At 54.8% G+C, this 24,688-nt stretch overlaps 1 protein-coding gene across 2 annotated transcripts; it reads right to left on the bottom strand.

Annotated features, from left to right (window-relative positions):
• Positions 1-203: 203 nt before the first annotated feature.
• Positions 204-12,420, bottom strand: Slc12a9 (solute carrier family 12 member 9). Of its 2 annotated transcripts, XM_090324093.1 has the most exons (14): positions 12,353-12,420; positions 11,590-11,816; positions 11,308-11,442; positions 10,763-10,894; positions 9,984-10,292; positions 8,880-8,987; positions 8,670-8,781; positions 7,155-7,312; positions 6,967-7,049; positions 6,209-6,333; positions 5,866-6,058; positions 5,565-5,739; positions 4,611-4,757; positions 204-1,112 (listed from the first exon to the last, which is right to left on the bottom strand). In XM_090324093.1, exons 2-14 carry the CDS (start codon positions 11,768-11,770, stop codon positions 220-222), a joined length of 2,751 nt encoding a protein of 916 aa, XP_090180219.1. In that variant the 5' UTR covers positions 11,771-11,816; positions 12,353-12,420; the 3' UTR covers positions 204-219. The 2 variants fall into 2 exon arrangements, with proteins under 2 accessions (XP_090180219.1, XP_090180220.1); XM_090324094.1 differs by lacking the exon at positions 4,611-4,757.
• Between the last annotated feature and the right edge of the window lie 12,268 nt (positions 12,421-24,688).

The raw sequence follows: 24,688 nt of genomic DNA, 5'->3' as shown, positions 1-24,688 counted from the left end.
GAGGCCGGCGATGGCCGAGGGGCGCGGAGAGGGGTCCCCAGAGGCCGGTGATGGCCGAGGGGCGCGGAGAGGGGTCCCCGGAGGCCGGCGATGGCCGAGGGGCGTGGAGAGGGGTCCCCGGAGGCCGGCTCCGCGGGCAAGGCACCAGTGAGGGAGGGAGGGAGCCCGCCGGGCTTCGCGGTCCGTCCGTCGGTCGGGGTCTCCGCCGCACCCTGCGCGTCAGAGGTCGGTGCAGGTGACCGGGGTGACCCCGTGGGCGAGCAGCGTGGGCCCCAGGTCTCGGCTCAGCGTCTCCAGCAGGGCCAGGTAGCGGGGGTACCGGGCCGGGTCGGCGGGCGGCCGGGGTAGGTAGAGGAAGGTGAGGGCGGTGGCGGGCCCGGCCCGGCCCTCGCCGCCCTCGGGGCCCCCGGGCCCCCCGCCGCCGCCCCGGCCCTGCTGGGCCCGCACCAGGGCGTTGGCGCTGCCGGCCAGGGCTTCGGCCTCCGCCTCCCCGCGCCCGCCGTTCACGAAGTCCCCCTCCGCCTCCTCTCCCGCGGGCTCGCCGGCCGCGGGGCCCTCGCCCCACACAACCTCGCGCACCTCGGCGCGGATCCGCAGCTGGCTCAGCAGGGCCCGCAGACGCCCCTCGGCCGCCCCGGGCGCCTCCCGGGGCCCCAGGCACAGGAAGATCCGAAGGCGGGCGCTGTGCCAGGCGGGCACCATGCCCAAGATAGTGGCCATCTGGAGCAGAAAGAGGCCGCAGACGTCCACGTAGCCGGGCCCCCCGCGGGGCCGCAGCAGGTTGAGGGGCCACACGTCCACGTGGTGGACCTGCGCGGCGCTCCCGGACCCCCGGCCCAGCCTCTCGGGGGGCAGCGCCCCGCAGGCCCGAGCCAGAACCACGTTCTTGTTCATCTTCAAGGCATCGGCCACGGTGGCCACGTAGTCCTGGGGGCTGAGCGCCCGGGGGCTCCCGGGAGCCCGAGGAGGGGGGAACAAGGTGCTCAGCGCCGGGGACCCCCCCTCCCCACTGCCGTCTTCGGGTTCGGAGAAAGCCGGGTCTGTCAGGAAGTGGTCCTGAGGAGGGGAGTCGTCGTAGAACCCCAGGACCAACGTGTTGGGCTTCATGCCACCTGTGGGCAGAGAGCACGGGGACTCACAGTCGGGCTGAGTGGACTCCACGGGAGACTCGCACACTGGTGCCGGCGGGGAGATGGGCACCCTCCCCCCAACACTGTATACCTTTGCACAATCACACGGTTTTTCTCAAACATTCACACATGCATTTACTTATCTCTGTGATCTATCTCAGAGCTCAACTGCAGACACTCTCCCCACACCCCTCCTCTCTCTCTGGTGGCCATACTGGGGCTTGAACTCACTGCCACCCAAGGCTTGGCAGTCTACCATTTTTTCTAGTTTGTTGGTGGTTAAGTGAAGATTAGGCTTGTGATTTTTTTTCTTTCTTTTTTGCCCTGGCTAGCCTTGAACTACAATCCTTAGACCTCAGCCTCACCTAGTAGCTAGGATTGCAGGTATGAACTATCACACGTGGCATAATTTAGGATGCTGCTAACTCTGCCACTGTCAGCCTTGCGCAGTGCACCAGTTCCATGACAGGGAGATGAGTCTAACTATGTATCCTGACGGATGAAGCCCGCGGCCTTGGCCAGCTGGGAACCAGCACCCAGACCCTGCCTGGGAAGAGCAAGAGGATGGGTTAGGCTTGCCAGCTGTGGTGAGGACAGCGGACCGAAGCCTGCTGAGCAAGAGGAAACAAGTAGCAGCCGCACAGGCATCTGAGGCTGCGCCCTGCAGAAATCACTCCGGCATGTTATCTCATTTGAGGGCACGCCATGAGATAAGTATAACTTACATCTCCCCCTTTATAGATAAGGAACTAGACGCTCCACCGAGTGAGGTCACTGGCCTCCAGCCCCAGATCACAAGTAAACAGTCTACCCACACCCAAACTCGGGGGACCAGACTTCATGTCCCAAATCCCGAGAGCCACAGCTCCGAGAGAGCGAGAGACAGAGACAGAGAGAGAACACACACACGGGTATGTGTTAATGCCAGGCACCAGGAGCTCATGCCTATAATCCTACCTACTCAGGATGGTAGTTGGAAACCAGACCAAGACAGGAAAGTTCAGGAGACTCTTAAATAACCACCAAAAAGCTGAAAGTGGAGCTGCTCAAATTAGTAGAGCACCAGCTTTGAGCACAAAGCTTGGTGGCAGGACCCAGGCCCTGAGGTTAAGCTCTAGCACTGGCACAGAAACCATCCAAAACACCTCTCAGTAGGCTGGAATTACAGCCGATCTTGCAAATTACGCTAAGGCAAACCCCTGCTGGCACTTTCCAGGAAGGCAAGGACTAGTGTTGAACTTTGGTCTGTCTCTAAGTGTAAGAGACATTCAGGAGACACTCTATCTTAGGATTAAGAAAGTAGGAAGGGGGTCGGGAGTTTGGCCTAGTGGTACATAGCTTGCTTAGAAGACCCAAGTTCAATTTCTGGGTACCACATACATAGAAAAAGCTGGAAATAGTGCTGTGGCTCAAGTGGTAGAGCTCTGGCCTTGAGAAAGCCCAAGGACAGTGCTCAGGCCCTGAGTTCAGGTCCCAAGAAAGAAGAAAAAGAAAAAAAAAAAGAAGAGAAAGTAGAAAGAGGGAGGCTGGAGCATAACCTAGCTGTAGAGTGCTCATCAAAAAGAAATGTACTCTTTACCTATGTAACTGTGACACCCCTCTGAAGAAGAATGGGAAGGAAGGTGAGGGAGAGAAAGAGGAGGGAGGAGGGGTGGAAAGGGAGAGAGGAGGAGGAGAGTAGGTTTGGAACAGCCTGGGTTTCAAGGCTAGAGGCCACTGTGCTAAGAATCACAGAGCTGATAATGTTCCATTACAGAAACGTCATTCTCCCCACACCCTTGGGCATCCTTTGGGGGTGTCAGGCCACATTCTACAGCTCCCTGATGTAGGAGTCTTTTCAAGCCTGGCTTTGGTACCATCTCACCCACAAAAGCTTTCAACAAAGCTGAAAGACCACATCAGTCCTTTGTGGTCTTGCTATCTCTGAACTCCAGTGGTCAGAAGATAGATGTTTCAAGAGAGCCCCAGGCTTGCATTCTCCCACTGCCTCTTCTAGAAAAGCACTCTTCAGACCCCAAATGCTCTCTTGATTTGGGAGGAGGAGGAAGAGGAGGAGAAGACGAAGAAGAAAAAGGAGAAGAAGGAGAAAGAGAAGAAGTGGAGGAGAAGGAAGAAGAGGAGGAGGAGAAAAAGAAGAGGAAGAGGAAGGAGGAGCAACAATAATATAGCAAGATGCAGGAGGTTCAGACCTGTAATCCCATCTACTCAAGAGGCTGAGATCTGAGGATTGCATTCAAAATCAGCCTGGAGCTGGCACTGGTGGCTCACACCTGTCACCCTAGCTACTCAGGAAGCTGAGCTCTATCTGAGGATCACAGTTCAAAGCCAGCCCAAGCAGAAGTGTCCATGAGACTCTTATCTCCAATTAACCCCTCAACAACTGGTAGTACTGTGGCACAAAGTGGTAGAGTGCTAGTGTTGAGCAAAAGATCTCAGGGACACCATCCAGGACCTGAGTTCAAGCCCCACAACAAACCAAAAAAAAAAAAAAGCTAAAGTGGGGGACACGGTGGCTCATGCTTATAATCCTAGCTAAGATCTGAGGATCAAGGTTCAAAGCCAGTTGGGGCACAAAAGAACCTGAGACTCTTTATCTCCAATTAACCTCTAGAAAACGGGAAGTGGGGCTTGGCTCAAAGGTAGGGCAATAGCCTTGAGCTAAAGAGCTCAGGTTCAGGGCCCTGGCTGAGTTCAAGCCCCATGACCCACAAAAAAAAAAAGCTAGCCTTGGGGTCGGCAGTTTGGCCTAGTGGTAGAGTGTTTGCCTAGCATGCAGGAAGATCTGGGTTCAATTCCTCAGTACCATACACACAGAAAAAAGCCAGAAGTGGTGTTGTGGCTAAAGTGGTAGAGCTCTAGCCTTGAGAAAGCCCAAGGACAGTGCTCAAGCCCTGGGACTGGCAAAAAAAAAAAAAAAAAAAAGCATGCAAGAAAAGAAAAGAAAAAAAAAGTGCATGAGACTTATCTCCAAGTAACCAGTGAAAAGCTGGAAATGGGGCGGGGAGAGTGCTCGCCTAGCATTCACAAAGCCCTGGGGCACTTGGTTAGAATCCTTGGTACCACATACACAAAAAGCCAGAAAAAGTGGTATTGTGGCTCAAGTGGCAGATCACTTGGCAAAAAAAAAAAAAAGTGTCCAAGGATAGTGCCCAGATGCCTAATTCAAGTCCTGTATTGGTGTATTGGCATGAAAAGAAGAAAGGGAAGGAAGAAGGGAGAGAGAGCGAGAAGAGAGACAATGCAAAAGCAAGCAAACAAGAAAGAAAGAGAGGAACAGAGAGGCAAGGCAAGGTCTCTCCTAGTCCTGTCCTGGGCATATCCCAGGGAGCCTTTATCACCCAGTTCGAGGTCTGTTATTTTTCTTATCTAATCTGTGCCTCCAGCCATCAGCATTCTGTGGTTGATGGCTTGGGGGGGAGGGGGGGCAGGGATTTAAAGGGGCCCTGAGAGGACTTGAAGGGACCTAGTGGAGTGGCTCACCAAGGCCGGAGATTCGTAGCAGATGCTGCGCCCCCTGGCGCACGGAGGATGATAGGGTGAGATCCACAAAGGCCTTAACTTGGGCCCGGTCCACCAGGCTCAGCCACGCCCCGTACTGTGGCTGCACGGGATCAGAGGGCAGGGAGTCTGCGGGAGAAGAGAGGAAGCAGTGATTGTAGCCACAGCTCATCAAGCTTTTGAGAAGCCAAACGCTAAGTGGGGCTGTTCATCAGAGAAGCAGCAGAGCTGGGCGCAGTGGCTCACATCTAACATCCTAGCTTCTCAGGAGGCTGAGTTGGGAGGATTAGGGTTCGATGCCAGCCTGGGCAGGAAAAACCTGTGAGACCCCTCCCCCCCTTTTTTTTTGCTAGTCCTGGGGCTTGAACTCACGGCCTGAGCACTGTCCTTGGGCTTTCTTCATTCAAGACTAGTGCTCTACTACTGGAGCCACAGCACCACTTTCTCTTTTTTTTGAGGGGGAGGTCATAGTCATAGGGCCTGGGCACTGGCCCTGAGATTTTCAGCTCAAGGTTACTGCCCTGTCCTTGTGCCACAGCCCCACTTCCTGTTTTCTAGAGATTAACTGGAGATAAGAGTCTCAGGACTTTGTAGTGCCCAGGCTGGCTTTGAACTGAGATTGTCAGATATCAGCCTCCAGAGTAGCTAGGATAACAGGTGTGAGCCACTACACCGGCTTTTCATTTTTCTACATATGTGATACCAAGGAATCGAACACTGGCCTCTACCACTAGGCTGAACTCCCGGGCCCCCTGAGACTCTCACCTCCAATTAATCACCAAAAAACTATACGCGGTATGGTGGTTCAAGTGCTAGAGCACCAGCCTTGAGCGTGAAAAGGCTCAGGGACAGCGCCTAAGACCTGAGTTCAAACCTCACAACTGACCTTTGTTTGGAAGTGGAGGAAGACAGGGAGGTAATAGGAGCGTGACTCACCAAGATCCCCCAGGGTGACATGGCCGAGCACATAGAGCCCCCCTTTCTTGAGCTGGTTGGCCAATCGCAGGAGAGGCAAGGCACCCCTCGGGTTCCCCACCAGGAGCAGCAGCTGGGGACGCCAGAACTTCACGTGTTCCTTCCGGACGTCCAGCCTGAGCAGATACTTTCGTACCTGCAGTTAGGGATGGGCGGGGTGCAGAGGGACAGCTTGATGGCACAGCCCCACTCCACAGGCAGCGCTTTTGAGGGCTCTTCCCTGCTGCCTCCCCACCCTCCATTCCTGCGAGCACCCCCAAACCTGGTGGAAAAGCAAAGCCTGGCTGACATAGCCCCAGCTGCTGGGACCTCCCCGTGCAGTGAGCAGGGCTGAGAGCAGGCCCATGAGAAGCAGAGAGCCACCGGCGGCCCCCGGGCTGATGAGAAACATCATGAGCAGACACGACGCCATGCCCAGCAGGCAGGTGTGCCAGGAGAACAGGTGGAACGTGGGGCTTCAGTGGGCAGAGGGAAAGAAGGGAAGAAGGGACTCAGGGAGGCTTTGAACAACTCCCTGTGGGCCCCAGCTCCCAGCATCCTTCTCCCCAAGTGACTCCATTTCCCTCCTTTTCCCCAGGGCCCCAGACATCATCTGAGTTTCTCACCGGAAGTTGGGGGCTGAGGCCCACTCCAGGCTTAGGCAGGACAGGTCCACCGCAGCGTAGGCCACCAAGTAAAAAACGGTGACCACAGCAGCCAGCGTGTTCAGCTTCCCTGCCAGGAGCACCAGCTGCACAAGAATCGACAAGTGGCCCATTGAGAGGCAGCGCCAATGCACCCCTGCAATACCAGTGTCCCCACACCCCCACCCCTGCAAAAACACCCTGGCAGCCTGGCACTGGAGGCTCACACCTGTAACCCTAGCTACTCAGGAGGCTGAAATCTGAGGATTGCAGTTCAAAACCCACCCAGGCAGGCTTAATACAATGAACCAGCAGCAAAAAGCTGGAAGCCACACTGTGGCTCAAGTGCTGAAGAGTGCCAGAGCTGAGTGAAAAAGCCAAGCAAGAAAGGCCCTTAGCCGGGTGCCCAGGGGCCCAGACCTACAATCCTAGCTATTCAGAAGGCTGAGATCTTGAGGATCATGGTTCAAACCCAGCATAGGCAGGAAAAACAATCACCAAAGAGCCAGAAGTAGAGATGTAGCTCGGAGTGGAAGAGCACTAGTCTTGAGCACAAAAGCTCAGGAACTGCATCCAGGCCCTGAGTTCAAACCTTAGGATTGGCACAAAACGTGTGTTCACGCCCCAGTACTGGCACCAAAAAAATAAGTAAATAAATAGTCACTGTGCTTCTAGAAGTGCCAGTACCCCATCCTTCTTCATATAAAGCATCCCGGCCTGGGCCGAGCCCGACATCTCACCTGGACGAGGCCCCAAGAATACAGCACCGCTCCCCAGGGATTGCCGCCTCTCGACACCAGCTTGGCTGGGGCCAGGATCACTCCTGTCAAAGCAAAATTGTATGCGAGCTGTCAGTGCTCACCATTTAGGGGCAAGAAAGACCCAAAAGTTCGTGCTCTGAATATGGTGGAGACGGAAAAGGACACACCAAAAAGGTCATCCTGGGCCAGGGCGTGCAGGATGCGGGAGGCACCAATGAGAGAGCTCATGGAAGCTGAGATGGCCGTGGCATAAATGCCAATCAACACCAGCGGAGGCCACAGGCTGATGGCACGGAAGAAGCCATAGTCTTCCTGCAGCAGAGTTCTAGGAGGGAAGAGGAAGACAGGGATCACGCACGGGTGTCTGCCCAGGGTTCTGGTGAGGAAAGCACTCGTCACACCATGTGGGTAAGAAGATGACGTGGTGGTACATGCCTGTAATCTCAGCCACTAGGAAAATGGAAGTAGCAGATTCACACTAGGTAGCCAGTCTGGGCTACATGGATATTCTGAGGTGAGCCAGGGTTATCTAGAGAGACTCTATCTAAAGAAAAAAAACAACAAAAATCCAAAGCTAGCTGGGCACAGTGACTCATGCCTATAACCCTAGCTACTCAGGAGGCTGAGATCTGAGGATCAAGGTTCAAAGCCAGCCACAAGGACCTGAGGCTCTTATCTCCAATTAACCTTTAGAAAACGGAAGTGGAGCTGGGCTCACGGGTAGGGTGGTAGCCTTGAGCTGAAGAGCTCAGAGACAACACCCAGACCCAGGGATAGGGTGGCAGCCTTGAGCTGAAGAGCTCAGGGATAGCACCCAAGCGGAGTTCAAGCCCAATCACATTAAAAAAAAAAATCCAAAGCTGGGTACTGGTGGCTCATGCCTGCCATCTTAATTACTCTGAGATCTAAGGATCCAGGTTTGAAACCAGACAGAATAAGTAGCTTTTATCTCCAGCTAGCTGGTGGCTCTTACTTGTAATCCTAGCTACTCAGAGGGCTAAGATGTGAAGATCGCAGTTCAAAGCCAGTCCAGGCACAAAAGCCTGAGAGACTCTTGTCTCCAATGAATCACCTGGAAACTGGAAGTGGCACTGTGGCTCAAGGGGCAGAGTGGTAGTCTTGAGCTGAAGAGCTCAGGGACAGCAGGCCCAGAGTTCAAGCCCCATAACTGACCAAAAAAAAAAGAAACTTTTTTTTTTTTTTTTTTTTTGCCAGTCCTGGGCTTGAGCTCAGGGCCTGAGCACTGTCCTTGGACTTTCTCAAGGCTAGAGCTCTACCACTTGAGCCTCAGCACCACTTCCGGCTTTTTTTCTATGTATGTGGTACCGAGGAATCGAACCCAGGTCTTCATGCATGCTAGGCAAGCACTTTAACCACTAGGCCAAACTCCCGGCCAAGAAAGAAATTTTTATCTCCAGTTAAGCAGGGGGAAAAATCTGGAAGTAGAGGTGTGGCTCAAGTGGTAGAGCACCCATTTTGACTGGGGGAAAAAAAACTAAGGGACAGGGACCAGGGTCAGAGTTCAAGTTCCAGTCCTGGTTAAGCTCCTTCCCCAACCTAAGCGCTCACAACTGGCCACAGGCTGGCTCCCACAGCAGGCAGCAGCTCCAGCACTCTCCACCCTAACCAGCACCACACAACCTCAGGGACCCAGGGCCAGGCACCAGCCCCCCACCAGGTACCTGTCACAAGTGAAGCTGGACAGGAAGAAAAGCAGGACGTAGATGAAAAAGGTATAGACCACAGCAATAATGGTGCCCAGGGGTATCGCCCGGCTGGGGTCCTTCAGTTCCCCTGAAGGGAGGGGAGCAGAGGGAGAGAAGTCAGCCTCCTGCCACCCCCTCCAGCGCTCGGGGGACAGCCTCCCCTCCCCAGCAGGAAGGGCCTCTCACCTGACATGTTTGCCCCCGCCATAATGCCCGTGCAGCCGTTAAAGAGTACTGCAAACACACTGGCAAAGGTCATCATGGTGCCTGTAGTGTAATCCCGGGCGTAGCCGGCTGTGCAGGAGGGTTCCCAGAAAACAGAGTCAGCACCCTCTCAGGATGCAGGCATCATGGCCCCCTCACCTCCCACAATGCCCCTCACCTGCCCATTGTCCTCACCAGGACCCTGCCCCACATTACCCATCCCCAGTCTCGCCTTTTATCATTATGTCTCGGCTTCCTGCTCTGGTTCAGCTCTGGCCACACCAGGGGACTCTTTACCCTCTCTATGTATTTTTTTTGTCAGTCCTGGGTCTTGAACCCAGGGTGTGGGCACTGTCCCTGAGCTCCTTTTCCTCAAGGTTGGCACTCTACCACCTGAGCCACAGTGCCACTTCCGGCTTTTTCTGTGTATGTAGTACTGAGGACCAAACCCAGGGCTTCATGCTTGCTAGGCAAGCAGTCTACCACTAGGCCACACTCCCTTCCCTTGAATACCATTTTGTCTCTCCATGTTGTTTCTTAACTCCTCATCTTCTCTCTCATACGAGTATATCATTTCCTCATCAGAAATAGGTCTTAGGCTCCCAGTAGCAGTTGGAAACCAGTCCAAGCAACAGATTTCAAGGGAGCTGGGTGCAGTAGCTCACACCTGCAATCCTAGCTATTCAGGGATCTGAGATCTGAGGATGCAGGTTCAAAGCCAGCCTGGGCAGGCAAATCTGTAAGAGTCCTATCTCCAATGAATGCAAAAAAAAAATCTGGATCTGGCACTGTGGCTCATGTGGCTTTGAACAACAACAACAAAAAAGAAGCCAAGCAAGATCATGAGACCCTGAAGTAAGTTCAAGCCCAGTGTGAGTGCACAGGCATACAGAGGTAACAGATCCTCTAATACCCCACAGCCTGATGGTCTCTGCCTGCTGGGGTAAACCCACACTGGACAGATCCACATTTACCAGCATTGTTCTGGGATTCAGACCCCCCGCCCCTGACACTGTCTGACACGTGTTCACTCTACTGATGTAAGGGTCCAGCCCCCACCCACAGAGGCCACCAGGCCCAGCTCACCTCCCAAATTATCCTTTAGGGTGCTGCTGTTGAAACCTGTGAAGTGACCAAACCGAGGCGGTAGAGAAGAGCCATTGGCGCCATGCTGAGGAGTGATGGCGATGTCCCTGGGCCCCACTGCCACAAAGCTGACAAGGACAGAGGCCAGGGAGCCGGACACGAGCAGAAATGTAAGGAAGGAAGCACGGGCGTAGAGACCGGCTCCGAGGGTGCACACCCCACCCACAAGGCCCAGCAGCAGGGAGCCGTAGAGCAGGTTCCAGCCGTAGCCCTGGGGGAGGACCTGCAGTCCACTCGACCTGGTGTCATCTAAGGACAGAAAGGCAGGGACAGGGTTAGAGAGCGGCGGCTCACGCCTGTGATCCTAGCTACTCAGGAGGCTGAGATCTGAGGATTGTGGTTCAAAGCCAACCCCAGCAGCCCCTCCAATTAACCACCAGAAGAGCCGAAGTGGCTGTGGCTCAAAGTGGTAAGGCTGAAGAGCTCAGGGACAGCAGGCAGGGCCAGAGTTCAAGCCCCACAAACAACGATAAAAATAAGTTGAGAGACAGCATGCAGGCCCAGAGTTCAAATCCCAATACTGGCACACACCCATGCACAAAATAAGCTCCTCATGGCAGGCATGGCCTCTGGGATGTCCCCATGATGCAGACACACAGGGGGGAAGAACCAGCAAATCCATGTGAGGGTTCCCTCCCTTAGGAACCCACAATCTAGGACTCCATAAACCCAGCACCACCCAGACCCCCCACCACATCTCCCAAAGGAAGAACACAGACCAGCCCCGAAGACATCGAGCACAGACTCCACCAGCCCCAGCAGGGAGACGGCGCAGCCGCACACGTTGGCCAGGTAGAACATGAGACCAATGCTGCCCCCAACCTCAGGCCCCAGTGTCCGGCTGATCATGACTATGAATGGAAGCAAAGGGCAACAGTTAAGGAGAAAGACATCGAAGGTGGACCTGGGTAACTCACAACCATCATCCTAGCGACTCAGGAGGCTGAGATCCGAGGGTCTAAGAAAACCCAAGGACAATGCCCAGGCCCTGAGTTCAAGCCCTATAACCAACCGGAAAAAAAAAAAAGGAAACCAAAATGGAGCAAGGGAAAGGGGCCAAACAGAAACCACTGCTGCTGGCCTTCGGGTCAAGCCTTATCTTTGTTCCCTGTAACAATGTATTCAGGGCTTGCTCCTGTAAGCCACCGATCTCTCTACCTATACCTAGCTTTCCTCCTCTCAAAGATGACCTCAGCCCATCGGAACTTGCCCCTTCCCAGCACAGGGAGGACACAGACCCCCATCCAGGATTGTTGCAGGATACAATACGCCCCGCCTCCTCGCACAGCTCCATTGGTGGCGATGGCACAGACGGACAGGACAGTGAGTGCCAGGATGAAGTAGGCAACCAGAAGCATGGCCAAGGCCTGCAGCAGCCCAGCGTGACCCACCACGAACCCTGGGTGAGAGAGCAGAGCAGGTCACCCGAGCGCTCCCACCCCTCACATCCGACCCCCACTCCGCCTCAAGCCCTCCTCCCCCCCCTTCTCCCGCCTCAGCCTGGCACCCTGGCACCCCCCTCCTCCAACTTCTCCCCGAAACTCACCGATCCTCAAGAAGACGACGATGCTAAACATGGACAGGACCGTGGGCACCACGACGCCCAGGAAGGTGGAGAGCTTCCGGGCGGGCGCCCCGCCGGGCCCCCCGGCTCCCCCCGCAGGGAAGGCAGCCCCCTCCTCCCCCAGGAGCCGGTAGGCCAGCAGAGGGGAGTTCTCGCTGGCCATGGCCGAGCGCAGGCAGAGGGAGCCCCAGAGAGGTCAGTCCGGCGGCCTGGAGGTGAGATCGCGGCGTGGATGGGAGGACACGGTGCGTGCAGCACGCACGCCCAGGGCCAGGCGGGGCGGAGGAGCGCCGGGTCCGGCCTGGGGACCCGGGCCACCCCGCCCCGAGTCCCTGCCCCCTTGGCACCCAGGGGGTTTCGACAGCCTCCCAAGCCCTGCAGCACCAGAGGCGTAGAGGAAGCAGACCTTCCAAGAGGGAAGTAAGTTACCGGCAAGGCCTCCCCACCCCCGCCCGCACCCCAAGCGCCCCCGCGCGCCCCCAGACCACCTCCCAGCCACGGGCCACGAGCAAACTTCCACGGCGCCGCCCCCTCCGCCCGGCGTCCCCTCCCCGCTCTCACAGAGCGGCGCCCCGCTCCGCCCACCCGAGCACCCCTCAGCGGCCAGCCCGGGCCGCCCGGCCCCCTCCACGCTCGCGCCCGGCCCGCCCCCCGTCGCCGGCTCGGCCGCGGCCCCGGCCTCTCCCCCCCGCAGGCGCCCCCCGCAGGCGCCCCCCGCAGCCGGGCGCGCAGGGCGCTCGCTCACCCCGCGGAGGCCCGTCAGGCTCGGGGCGGTCCCCGCGCGCCGGGGGACCCGCTACACCCGGAGGGGGCGCGGGGCCGGAAAGGGAGACCGGCTGCCGGGACGCCAGGCCCAGAACCGCCCACCTCCCGGCCAGGCGCCCCATTGGCCCCGGCGCAGGCCCCGCCCACGGGCGCGGCCGGAGTGTGGGCGTGGCGCGCGCAGGCCACGCCCCTCGCTCCCCGAGCGGGCGCCGTTCGCGCTCCCGGCGGTGGTGCCCGGGTACAGATGTCTCCGTGGCCAGCCCCGACGTACCCCCGGGGAGGAGCAGCCACTGAGAGGGACTGGCGGGGCCGGAGGTAGACAGTCGGCGGGGAGCGCGGCCGGGACACCTGGCCCAGGTGCAAGGCGAGGAACTGCGGGTCGCCGCCGAGGTCGCGGTCGCTCGTTGCCCTCGGAGCCGGACTTTCTCAGCCTCACGAGACGCTCCGGGCCGCGAGGTCCGGGCCCGGTGCGCCCGCCGCGCTCCCCGCTTCGGCCGCTAGGGGGCGCCCGGGGCCGCGGGCCAGGCGGGAGCCGGGCGGGGGCCGGGGGGGGGGGGGGGCGGGCGGCAGGCCTGTCAATCTCAGCATCCTTCCCGCATCTCAGGCCTGTCAATCTCAGCATCCTTCCCGCATCTCAGGCCTGTCAATCTCAGCATCCTTCCCGCATCTCAGGCCTGTCAATCTCAGCATCCTCCCTGCCTGACCTGGTTCGTCCAACTCTCAGGTTTGGGGGCCTCCTCATTCTTTCCATCATGGTTCCATCAACCTCCACCATTCTTTATCTGTACAAAGCGGGTGAACTGGAAAACCCTCCTAAGATTCATGAGCATGAACTGCTTGAGAATGGTATTTTTGTGTGTCGCTGTACTGGGGCTTGAACTCGGGGCCTGGGCACTGTTCCTTCGCTTTTTAGCTCAAAACGGACACTTTAATATTTGAACCACACCTCCAACTCCAACCTTCTTGCTGATTAATTGGGGATGAGAGTCTCACACTTTTCTGCCAAGGCTGGCTTTGAACTACAATCCTCACATCTCAAGTGTCCTGACCAGCTAGGACTACAGGTGTGAGCAGCCAGTTCCTGGCAATTTTTAAATATATTTTAACTACATACAGGGATAGCTTAAGGAATCTCAATGAATGCTGTTTGAGTGGAAGGTGGGGCACTAGCGACCCACAACTGTAATCCTAGCTACGGAAGAGGCTGAAATTAGAGGATCATGATTTGAAGCCAGCCAGAGCAAGAAAGTCTGTGAGACTTATCTCCCATTAAGCACATATACTCACAAAGAAAAATGAAGCTATGGCTCTAGCAAAAAAAAAAAAAAAAAGCTCAGGGAAGCTGGGAATATAGTTTAATGGTATAGTGCTTGCTTACCATGCACAAAACCCTGGGTTTGATTCTTCAGCACCATACAAACAGAAAAAGCCAGAAGTGGCACTGTGGCTCAAGGAGTGGAGTGCTAGCCCTGAGAAAAAAAAAGCTCAGGAACAGAGCCCAGTCCCTGAGTTCAAGCCTCAGGACTGGCTCCAAGGGGGGAAAAAATAATGAAGCCAGGCACTGGTGGCTTAAGCTACTCAGGAGGCTGAGTTATGAGAATTGTAGGCCTGGCACAACAGTCCCCATGAGAATCTTCTCTCCAGTTAACCACTCAAAAACTGGAACTGGAGCTATGGCTCAAGGTTTCTCAGTATTCTGATCCTTGAAGAATAGTGAAGTAAATTTCTAGGAGAAGAGTAATAGGGCTTGAATTGTAAGTGATAGAGTGTTAGCCTTGGGCAAAAGAGCTCATACAGTGGCCAGGCCCAGAGTTCAAGCCCCACAAGAAAAAAACAAAACAAAACACATATCCAGGAACTTTATTTGCATTTCAAGCCCTGTTTTAGGAAGGGGAGGAGAAAGAAGTAAGGGAGACTAACAGACTAACAGATACATTGTAAACATGTTTTTTTTGTTGTTTTTGTTTTGCCAGTCCTGAGGCTTGAACTCAGGGTCTGACCACTGTTCTTGGGGTTTTTTTTTCAAGGCTAGAACTCTACCACTTGAGCCACAGCACCACTTCTGGCTTTTTCTGTGTATGTGATACCAAGGAATCAAACCCAGGGCCTCATGCATGCTAAGCAATCACTCTACCACTAGGCCAAACTCCTGGCCCCATGTTTGATACAATGAAACTCCCTTCATGTAACAATGTATACTAGTTTGTGTGTGTGTGTGATTTTTGTTTTTGCCAAACCTGGGGCTCACCTGGGCACTGTCCCTGAGCTTCTTTTGCTCAAGGCTAGCACATTACCACTTGAGTCACACAGCACCACTTCTGCCTCTTTCTATGCGCTATTGAGGAATTGAACCCAGGCTTTATGTATACTAACTAGGCAAGCACTCCACCACTAAGCCACATGCCCAGCCCTCCTTCCTGCTGCTTTTTTATTAGCATATATCCTCCCTCATTATTCCTATCCTATACCCATCATTCCTTGAGCCCCCTCTGCAGGAGAGGAGCCAATTTATGAGCAAAGTTCCCTTACCTCCTTTATTTGGCAACTAAATAAAGCTCTTCTCTCTCATCTTCATCTCTTAAAGATTGTTGTTGCTTTTCCTGTTTTATTTTGCTTCCAGGACTTCATCTAAGAGTCACCTACTAATATTTCTGTTTCCTTCTTCTCATCCTTCCCCTACACTTGTGAGGCATACACTCTATCTCTGAACCACACATCTCCAGGCCTCTCTTCTTTTTGGGGGGGCGGGGCAGTCCTGGGGCTTGAACTTAGGGCCTTGGCACTGTCCTTGGGTTTTTCCTCAAGGCTAGAGCTCTACCACTTGAGCCACAGCACCACATCCAGCTTTCTTCTGTGTACGTGGTACTGAAGAATCAAACCGAGGGCTTCATGCACACTAGGCAAACACTCTAACACTAGGCCATGCTCCTGCACCCCACCCCCCGGTTTTTAAGATGTCTTTTTGTCTAGCCAGGACATCAATCCACCTATTTTACACTTTCCCATTGTAGCTAGGACAGCAGACAAGCACCCTCCCTCTACATATCTAGCTCTTGGTCTTGCATCTATGTCCTAATTGGCCCAGAACTTTAATCCTCTGATTCTCACCCTCAAAAGGTGCTAGGATTACAAGAATGAGCCATCCAACTCCTAATAGTATTTCTGTGGGCACACGTGAGAAACTGAGCCTAGGTATATCCCAAATCAGATGTCTAAACCAAACCTCCCAAGAAAGCACTCCTTTCGTCATCTTCCCATCCATCCAGTGATTCAAGTTTCCCAACTTGAGGTCTCTCACCCTCCATCTCCCACCCCTCAACAATTCCTTTTTCCTCTGCCCTCAAGATACAATGGAAGGTGCCACCAGGACTGATGACTCAAACTGCCTGCAAGCTGCAGCTCTTCTTTCTACCCGGCCCAGGCTGTCCTGCTCTGACCTTCACCCTTGGGCTCTCCTCGGATCAGCAAACATCAGCAGCTGAAGCTTTCCTTCCTTTCCAGAAAACTCTTTTGCAAGACTTCAATGGCTTCTCCACCGATCGGTGGAGAGCCTCGACTCATGCACCACCCCCTCCTCGCGCCTTGGCATGGATATTCACGTGTCCCTTTTGCTGATAAGTGTCAGGTGTTGTATGCATAAGACGGGGAAGCCCACAGACTCCGACCCTGATCCACACTTGGACCTCTCGCTTCAGCGCCCTCACAATGGGCTCGGCCCTGAGCTCTGCAGCCCCCGGCCACCCCCGGCCTTCCAGAGGCTCCCTGGAGGGCAGGGCCGCTCGGACTTCGGTGCCCGGGCCGATCACAGCCCCCGGCTGAACGCATCCTCGTGGTAGAGACGACACGGTTTACGAGCAGACGTCTCCACGCGTGTCCGCGCCGCGCCTCCGCTCGAGCCACGGCCCCGCGCCGGCCTCGGGAGCGGCGAGACCGCAGCTCCCTGAGTCGCGAGGCTCTTCGCGCACGGAGACCGCCCGCGAGCACCCACTTCCGCCCGCGGGCACCCACTTCCGCCCGCCGAGCCGCCGTGGGCGGGGCCCGGCGCTCACGTGGTGCGGCGGCCACGCCCCCTCCGGCGAGGCAAGATGGCGGCGCCCGGCGTGGCCTCGGAGAGCGGCGACCAGCGAGAGGACGCCAGCCCGCCAGAGTGGCCGCGCCGTCACCTTTTCCTTCCCCGCGGCTGCGTCCTGGGAAGGCGCGAATTCTGATCCTCCTCTCCTCCATTTTGGGGGGGGGGAAAGTAACAGAAAACCCCACAAAACACCCCCCCCACACACACACACCCGGGGCGCGCGCGGCGGGGCCCCGGCCGCCGCCCCAGCCGCTTCCTGCAAGCCCCGCACTCAAAAGGCTCGGGGAGAGGCGAGGCCGAGCCGGCGCCCCTCCTGCGGGCCGCGGACCCGGGACCCCCGGATCCTGGGGCGGGGGGGGGGGAGGCGGGCGGCACCCCGGGAATTAGAAGCCCAGGCGGGGCGCCAGCCGCGGCCTCCCCGCTGGGGTGAGGTCAGCTTGGGGGGGGTGGAGGGGCGGGGGAGCCCCGCGGGGCTCAGGTGGGAACCGTGGGGGCCGGGGAGGCTCCGCGTCATCCCCCTCCGGGGCCCAACCTGCTACCCTGGGCGCTGCTGGCCCCACCCAGGCCCGGCTTCCTGCTCCTCCCAAGCTGCAGTCACCACCAGGCCTGAGATTTCCAGGCCCGGCCGTGCCCTGCTAGTCTGGCCGGTGGCCACAGAGTCCTTTTTATAATCCCACCTAGAGTCAGTGTCCTGACACCCCAGCCCCTGACCCTACAGAGACACAATGGGGAGGGAGGGGCCACGTGCAGTGTTGTGGGGGGGGGCGCTGGCACGGCTGGGGGGGCTTCGGCTCACATCCTGTCAGGCTGCCAGGGGAAGAGAGGAAACAAAAGACTTCCCCCTGCTGGGACAATGGAGGCTCCCACCACCCCTCTCCCATCTCCGCCCCCCGCCGTTCTCCTCTTCCCTCCCCAGCCTTCCTAGTTCAGGCCCCCCAGCCCCTTAGCCTCCAGCTTATCTGGGGGGGGGGGGCGGCTCAGCCACCCCTGCCCTTCTTTCCTCTCCACCTCCACCAATTCCCATTCCTGCGTGATTTTCTGAGCTCCCTGCAGTCCATCGCTCCCTTCCCCCCACGCCCAGCTCTTCCTCCCCTCAGTGCCGCAATTGGGGGCAGGGTGTGAAAATCTCCTTGGAGCCCTATGGGATAAATCAGTCCCTCCAATGGCCAGTGGAAGTGAGACCGGGTCCAGCGAAAGGACTCCTAAGCAGAGAAGCCTTGGCCCTCTTCACAGTCCCCACCCCCTAAAGTGGAGGAAGAAGTGGCTGATGGGGGGGTTTGTGGGTCTGTGTTGGTACTGGTCATGCTCCCTTAGTTTTAGTGCTCAAGGTGGATGCACTACACACTTGAGCCACACCTCTACATCCAGCTTTTTGCTACCTAATTGGAGATAAAATCTCACAGACTTTTCTGGCTTTCAACCTGATTCTAAGATCTCAGCCTCCTCAGTAGCTAGGATTACAATTGTGAGCCACCTGCTTTGTTTCAGTACTGAAACTTGAACTCAGGGCCTGGGCGCTGTCCCTGAGCTCTTTTGTTCAAGGCTAGTGCTCTACCACTTAGAGCCACAGCTCCATGTCCAGTTTTTGAGTAGTTTATTGGAGATAAGACCCTCATACTGCTGGGAATGTGGCTTGGTGGTAGAGTGCTTGCCTAGCATGCACAAAGATCAAGGTTCGATTCCCCATTAACACATACATAGTAAAAGATAGAAGTGGTGCTGTGGCTCCAGTGGTAGAGTGCTAGCCTTGAGAAAGGCCAAGGACAGTGCCCAGGTCCCGAGTTCAAGCCACAGGACTGGCCAAAAATAAATTTAAAAATAAGGAGTTGCATGGACTTTCCTGACCAGGCTAGCTTTGAAGAGCAATCCTCAGATCTCAGCATATTGAGCACCTAGGATTACAGGTGTGAACCACCAGTGTCCAGCTTTGGTTGTTTTTTATTTGTTTGTTCTGGTTTTTTTTGTTGTGTTTTTTTTTTTTTTTCCCCAGTCCTGGGCTTGAGCTCAGAGCCTGAGCACTGTCCTTAGGCTTTCTCAAGGCTAGAGCTCTACCACTTGAGCCTCAGCACCACTTCTGGCTTTTTTCTATGTATGTGGTACCGAGGAATCAAACCCAGGTCTTCATGCATGCTAGGCAAGCACTTTAACCACTAGGCCAAACTCCCGGCCCCTGTTCTGTTTTTTTAAGGCAGTGTCTGGTACTCTGAAAAGAGTCCCAAGCTGGGCTCCAGTGATGGTGATGCTGGTACTGAGACTTGAACTCATCCCTGTGTTTATATGCTCCAGGCTGGAGCTCTACCACATGAGCCACAGCTCCATTTCTGATTTTCTGGTGGTTAATTGGAGGTAAGAGTCTCATGGACTTTTTTGCCCAGGCTAGCTTTGAACCATGATCCTCAAATCTCAGCCTCCTGAGTTGCTAGGATTACAGGCATGAGCCACTAGCGCCCAGCTACCCCTGTAATCTAACTGAGATCTGGGAAACAATGAAAATAAACATGTCCAAGAAAATCTTATCACCAGATATCCCCAATGAACCAGTAAAAAGCCAGATGTAGAGCTGTGATGCAAGTGACAGCACCAGCCTTGAATGAGAAAGCTCAGAGATAGTGCCCAGGCTCTTGAGTTAAAGCCCCAGGACTGGCTCACAAAAAGAAAGGGAGGAAGCATGGCCTAGTGGTAGATGCTTGCCTATCATGCATGAAGTCCTGAGTTTTGATTCCTCAGTACTACATACACAGAAAAGGCTGGAAATGGTACATGCATAGAAAAAGATGGAAGTGGTGCTGTGGCTAAAGTGGTAGAGTGGTAAGCTTGAGAAAAGCCCAAAGACAGTGCCCAGGCCCTGAGTTCTCCCACAACTGACAAAAAGAAAAGAAAAAGAAAAAGATTGAGGGTAGGGAAGAAAGAAGGGGAAATAGAGGAGAGCAAGGGAAGGGGTGACATTCAGACACTGAGCAAGAAGCATTGCACTCATAATGTAATTTATTGGACTGAAATTTATTTAATATCATTAGGAAAGAAAAGAAAAAGCAAACTTGTATTGGTTTTGAGGTCAGGGAGGCAGTGGGAACAATGAGGAGATTGAAATACATTGTAGACACGAATGCAAATGTCTCGGAAACCCTTCTTTGTCTATGCTAATTAAAAACAAAAAACCATGACTGGGTGCTGGTGGCTCGGGCCTGTCATCCCAGTGACTCAGGAGGCTGAGATCTGAGGCTCATCATTCAAAGCCAGCCTGAGCAGGAAGGTCCATGCAACTCCTTGTGTTTATTTTTGGCCAGTCCTGGCACTTGAAATCAGAGCCTGGACATTGTCCCTGAGCTTCTTTTGCTCAAGGCTAGCACTCTACTTCTGGAGCCACAGCCTCATTTCTGCTTTTGCTGTTTATGTGGTACTGAGGAATGGAACTCAGTGCATCAGACATACTAAGCAAACTTTGCAGTCTACCACTAAACCACATTCTCAGCCCTATATGCAAATCTTATCTCCTGTGAACCACCAGAAAACCAGAATCAGCACTGTGGCTTAAAGTGGTAGAACACTAGCCTTGAGCAAAAGCAGCTCTGGGACAGCTTCCAGGCCCTGAGTTCAAGCCCCACAGCCAACAAAAGTAAAGAATATATATATATTTATATATATATCTATATCTGCATATATCTATATCTGCATATATATATCTGCATATATATATATATATATATATATATATATATGCAGAGAAAGCTGAGATTTGAGGATCCCAGTTCAAATCCAGCCTGGGCAGGAAAGCTCATGAGCCACTTAATCTCCAAGTAACCAGCAAAAGAAAAACTGCAAATGGAGCTGTGGCTTTGTGGTAAGTGGCACTAGCCTTGAGTGAAACAAACTCAGGGACAGCACCCAGGCTCGGAATTCAGGCCTCATGATTGGCAAAAAAAAAAAAAAAAAAAAATCTTTGAGCTTTGTACCTCAGTTTTGGTAATGTTAATTCTTCTACCAGATTTTGTGTGTGTGTGTGTGTGTGTGTGTGTGTGTGTGTGTGTGTGTGTGTAAGAGCTAATCTATTTCACCCTTCCCTTCCCTTCTCTTCTCTTCCCTCCTTTTTCTGCCCATCAGTCTTTTAATTTCTTCTTTTCTTCAGCAGAGTTTAACTATATAGCCCATGTTGGCCTCAAACTTGCAATCCTCCTGCTTCAGCCTTCTAAACTGGGATTCCAGGCATACACACCACCACCCCTGGCCTTGCTTTCAAGCCTTTCCAGGTGCTTTTGTGCTGCAGTTCTCTTTAAGAACAGTTACAGGGATGGCAATTCATTAACTGGAAGGTGGAAGGGGCCAGGCAGGTGAGGGGCACTGAAGGTGAGGTGAGCTTTGAAGTAAACTTGAACTTTGGACCTGACAGGCTTGGGTAGGCCAAGAGGCAGGAAACTGAACTATGAGAATTGAGAATTTCAGCAATTTGTAGTGAAAAGGAGACATGTGACCTGGCACCAGTGGTTCATGCCTATCCTATCTACTCAAGAGGCTGAGATCTGAGGATTGGAGTTCAAAGCCAGCCTGGGCAGGAATGTCTGTGAAACTCATACCTCCCATAAACTACTCAGAAAAAAACAGAAGTGGTGCTGTGGCTCAAGTGGTAGAATGCTGGAATTAAGCACAGAGAGGCTCAGGGACATGGCCTACAATCTGAGTTCAAACCCCAGGACTGACAAAGGGGCGGGGGGGGGGGGGGCGAAGGCAGACAGATAGACATGCTTTCTGTTGGTATTTAGTGCATACATGGAAAAGTCTTGGGCTGGGAGTTTGACCTAGTGGCAGAGTGCTTGCCTAGCATGCCTGAACACCTGAGCTCAATTCCTTGGTACTACATACATAGAAAGGCTGGAAGTGGTGCTGTGGTTCAAGTGGTAGAGCACTATCCTTGAAAGGGCTCAAAGAAAGTGCCCAGGCCCTTTCAAGCTCCACACACACACACACACCTTAACTCCAAGACTACTCAAAACAGAACTGCTATCCCCAGGGTTAGTCTGGACAGAGAGCAAGGGTGACAGGAGCCTCACATTTGAATGTGGGCACAGCAAAGTACTCTAAGTGCACTAATCTTGCAGAAAAAGAGCATCTCATACAGGATGAGGTAGCTGATGCTGCTAATCTGAGCTACTCAGGAGACTGAGATGTGAGGGCTGAGGCTTAAAGCCAGCCTGGGCAGGAAAAAAATCTGTGCCATTCTTAATCACCAAAAAGCCAGCTGTGGAGCTGTGGCTCAAGTAGTAGAGTCCCAGCCTTCAGCAAAAAGAAAAAAAAGCTAAAAGATGACACCCAGGCCTAGAGTTCAAGCCCCAGTACCAGCATCAAAAGAAACAAGGCCTGAGATTCATTTGGGTCTCTAGAACAATATTCAGGCGGTGACATGAATGTATACTTGGCGAAGAATTCAACAGATGCTAAGCATGCCTGGAAAGTAGTTTGGGTGGTCTGAGGGGGGAGGAAATGACCTCAGACCCACTGGATAGACCAACATGAGAGTAGAAATCTCACGTGCCTCTGCTATGGAAAGAGGAAATCATGGGATTTTTTTCTCACCAAACTTTTTTTTTTTTTTTGAGGGAAGGGCTAGGGTAATGTTTTACAAATCATGAGCTAAGCATGGCAGTGCATGTCTGTGATTCCAGGGCTCAGGAGGCAGTGAGGCAGGATTCAGTCAGGCTTTGAATTGAGGTTCTGCCTCAATACAAATCCTGCAAGGTCATGGAATGACAACTTGGCACATACTAATTGTTCAGTAGAGGGTTTGGTTTATTCTGTTACTGGTAGAACTAGAGAGCTGGACTATATAGTTCAGGGCTAAGCGACATGATTGGATGTGGAATAAGGTGGGTGGTTTTCTTTGGTTTTGTTTTTTGTCAGTCATGGGACTTGAACTCGGCCTGGGCGCTGCCCTGAGCTATTCAGCTCAAGGCTAGAGCTCTGCCACTTGAGCCACAGTGCCACTTCCAGTTTTCTGGTGGTTCACTGAGATGAGTCTCATGGTCTTTTGTGCCAAAGCTGGCTTTGAACTGTGATCTCAGCTAGGATTACAGGTGTGAGCCACCAGTGCACAGAGATAGGTGTTTTTAAAATAGGAGCCTTATCAGGCTCCAAACCCAGGTTTGGTTCCTTGGTACCATGTACATAGAAAAAGCTGGAAGTGGTGCTGTGGCTCAAGTGATAGAACACTAGCCTTGAGTAAAGCCCAAGGACAGTGCTCAGGCCCTGAGTTCAAGCCCTAGGACTGGAAAAAAAAAAAGGAGCCTTATCTTCCCTGTAGCTAAGAGGGCCTGTCAGACATGAGGCTGTTTCCCCTCTGCCAGTCTTCTACCTTATCAGCATCGACCTCTACTTCAGCTGACCATATTGCCTTGTGTATGGATGTCTCTCCACCTTCAAGCTTGTGAGTCTTTTTTTTTTTTTTTTTTCTGGTCCTGAGGCTTGAACTCAGGAGCTGGGAGCTGTCCCTGAATACTTTTGCAAGGCTAGCACTCTAGAGTCCAGGAGTTTGGCCTAGTGGTAGAGTGCTTGCTTAGTATGCACGAAAACCCAGGTTTGATTCCTGGGCACCACATACACAGAAAAAAAGCCAGAAATGGTGCTGAGGCTCAAGTGATAGAGCTCTGGCTTTGAGAAAGTCTAAGGACAGTGCTCAGGCGCTGAGCTCAAGCCCAGAACTGCCAAGAAAAAAAAAAAAAAAAAAAAAAGAGGCTAGCACTCCTCATCCGTTGCTCCACACACCTAACTCCTGAGTAGCTGGGATTATGGGTGTTAGCCTCTAGCACCTGACTTTCAACTCCTTTCTGCAGAGACATGAGCTCCCATTACATGGGAAAATTCAAGCAGTCAAAGGCTTGAAGAGAGTCAAGAACAGAACCCTGGGGGGGGAGAGCAATAAGACCTTTTTACCTTTTTCTTTTCTTTTTGCAGCAGTGGATTTGAATTTAGGGCTTTGCACTTGCCAAACAGTGACACTGAATAAGAGAAGGGGAGACTGGGCTAGAAGGGGAAGAAGGAGGGGACTCCCAGCCCTGGCTGGTCTGCCTGGCTCCGGCCAGCCCGGCTGTTTCCTGCCCTCCGTGACCCCCCACTCCAGCACAGGCCCGAGGCCGGGCCACGAGGAAGGACAGGGGTGTGGAGAGCCCCTTTGGTAGGAGGAAGATAAGTGCGTGGGGACAAGAGGTCACGGAGGTGCCTGTGGTCGGAGGAGGACCAGGGTACTTGGCAGCCCCCCAGATATCCCAGCCCCCCCTTTCCCTGTGTCCTCACAGCTTGGCTCTGTCAGACAGGAGCCTCCTTAATTAATCCCTTATTTATCAGCCTCTCCTACCCGGGGGACCCCAGCGGGGCACCCCCACCCCACCCCTACTTTAGGTCCAAGTAGAAGGGGGTGGGGCAGGACCCTTTGGGCGCAGTGATGGATGGGGAGGGTGGTAATGAGAGGAAGCCCCTCCCAGCCATCCCGAGGGCCCCCAGGAGCCAGACAGGAAACAGCCTCAGGAAAGACAGCGTCCCAGCCGCGGCCCCCGCCCCCCGGGTCACGGTTACGAGTGACGGGACAGGAGGGGACGGGGGGGGGGCGGAGGGGGGCAAGAAAGCGAGAGTGCAGAGATCTGTGCATCAGTGCGGCCCCCACCCCTGCCGGGCACGGCCACCGTTCATCCACCCGGGCTGGGGGTCCCCGATCCGGGCCTCCAGTCCGCGCGGCCGGGTCCCGGGGGCGCTTTGTGCGTGCGGAGCGCACTGACGCGCGCCCCGGGGCGGCTCGGCGTGGACGGGTGTGTCCGTCCGCTTTCGGGGTGTCTGCCGGACTGGGGCCGGTCCCGAGGGGCTCCCCAGGCCACGAGCAGTGCACGCGCGATCCGGGGCGGACGCGGCGTCCGCGCGCGTCGGGGCGGATCCGGGCTCGCGCCCCTCCCCCTGCGCCAAACTTTCTCCAACTTCGCCGTGCGCTCCCACCGCGGCCCGGCTCCGCCCCCTCGTGAATTATTCATCAGGGCGCGGGCCAATCAGCGCGCTCGCCTCGCCCCCCGCCGGGCCGGGGCTGGGGGCCGCCCCGCCCGCCCCGCGCCCCTCCCTCCCTCCCGCCGGCCCCCTCCCGGTCCGGGCCGCCCCGGCTCCCAGCCTCCTCGCCCGCGCGGAGTGCACCGACCCGGCGGCGCGAGCTGAGCCACTCCAGGGAGAGTGGGGGGAGGTCGCGAGCGGACGGCCCACCCCGGCCAGCCTGGGCCG

This window comes from Megascapheus bottae, chromosome 34, assembly GCF_031878675.1.
Source record: "Megascapheus bottae isolate mThoBot1 chromosome 34, mThoBot2.hap1, whole genome shotgun sequence".
In the NCBI taxonomy this organism is placed as follows: Eukaryota; Metazoa; Chordata; class Mammalia; order Rodentia; family Geomyidae; genus Megascapheus; species Megascapheus bottae.
This window is presented reverse-complemented; position numbering and strand designations above follow the sequence as displayed.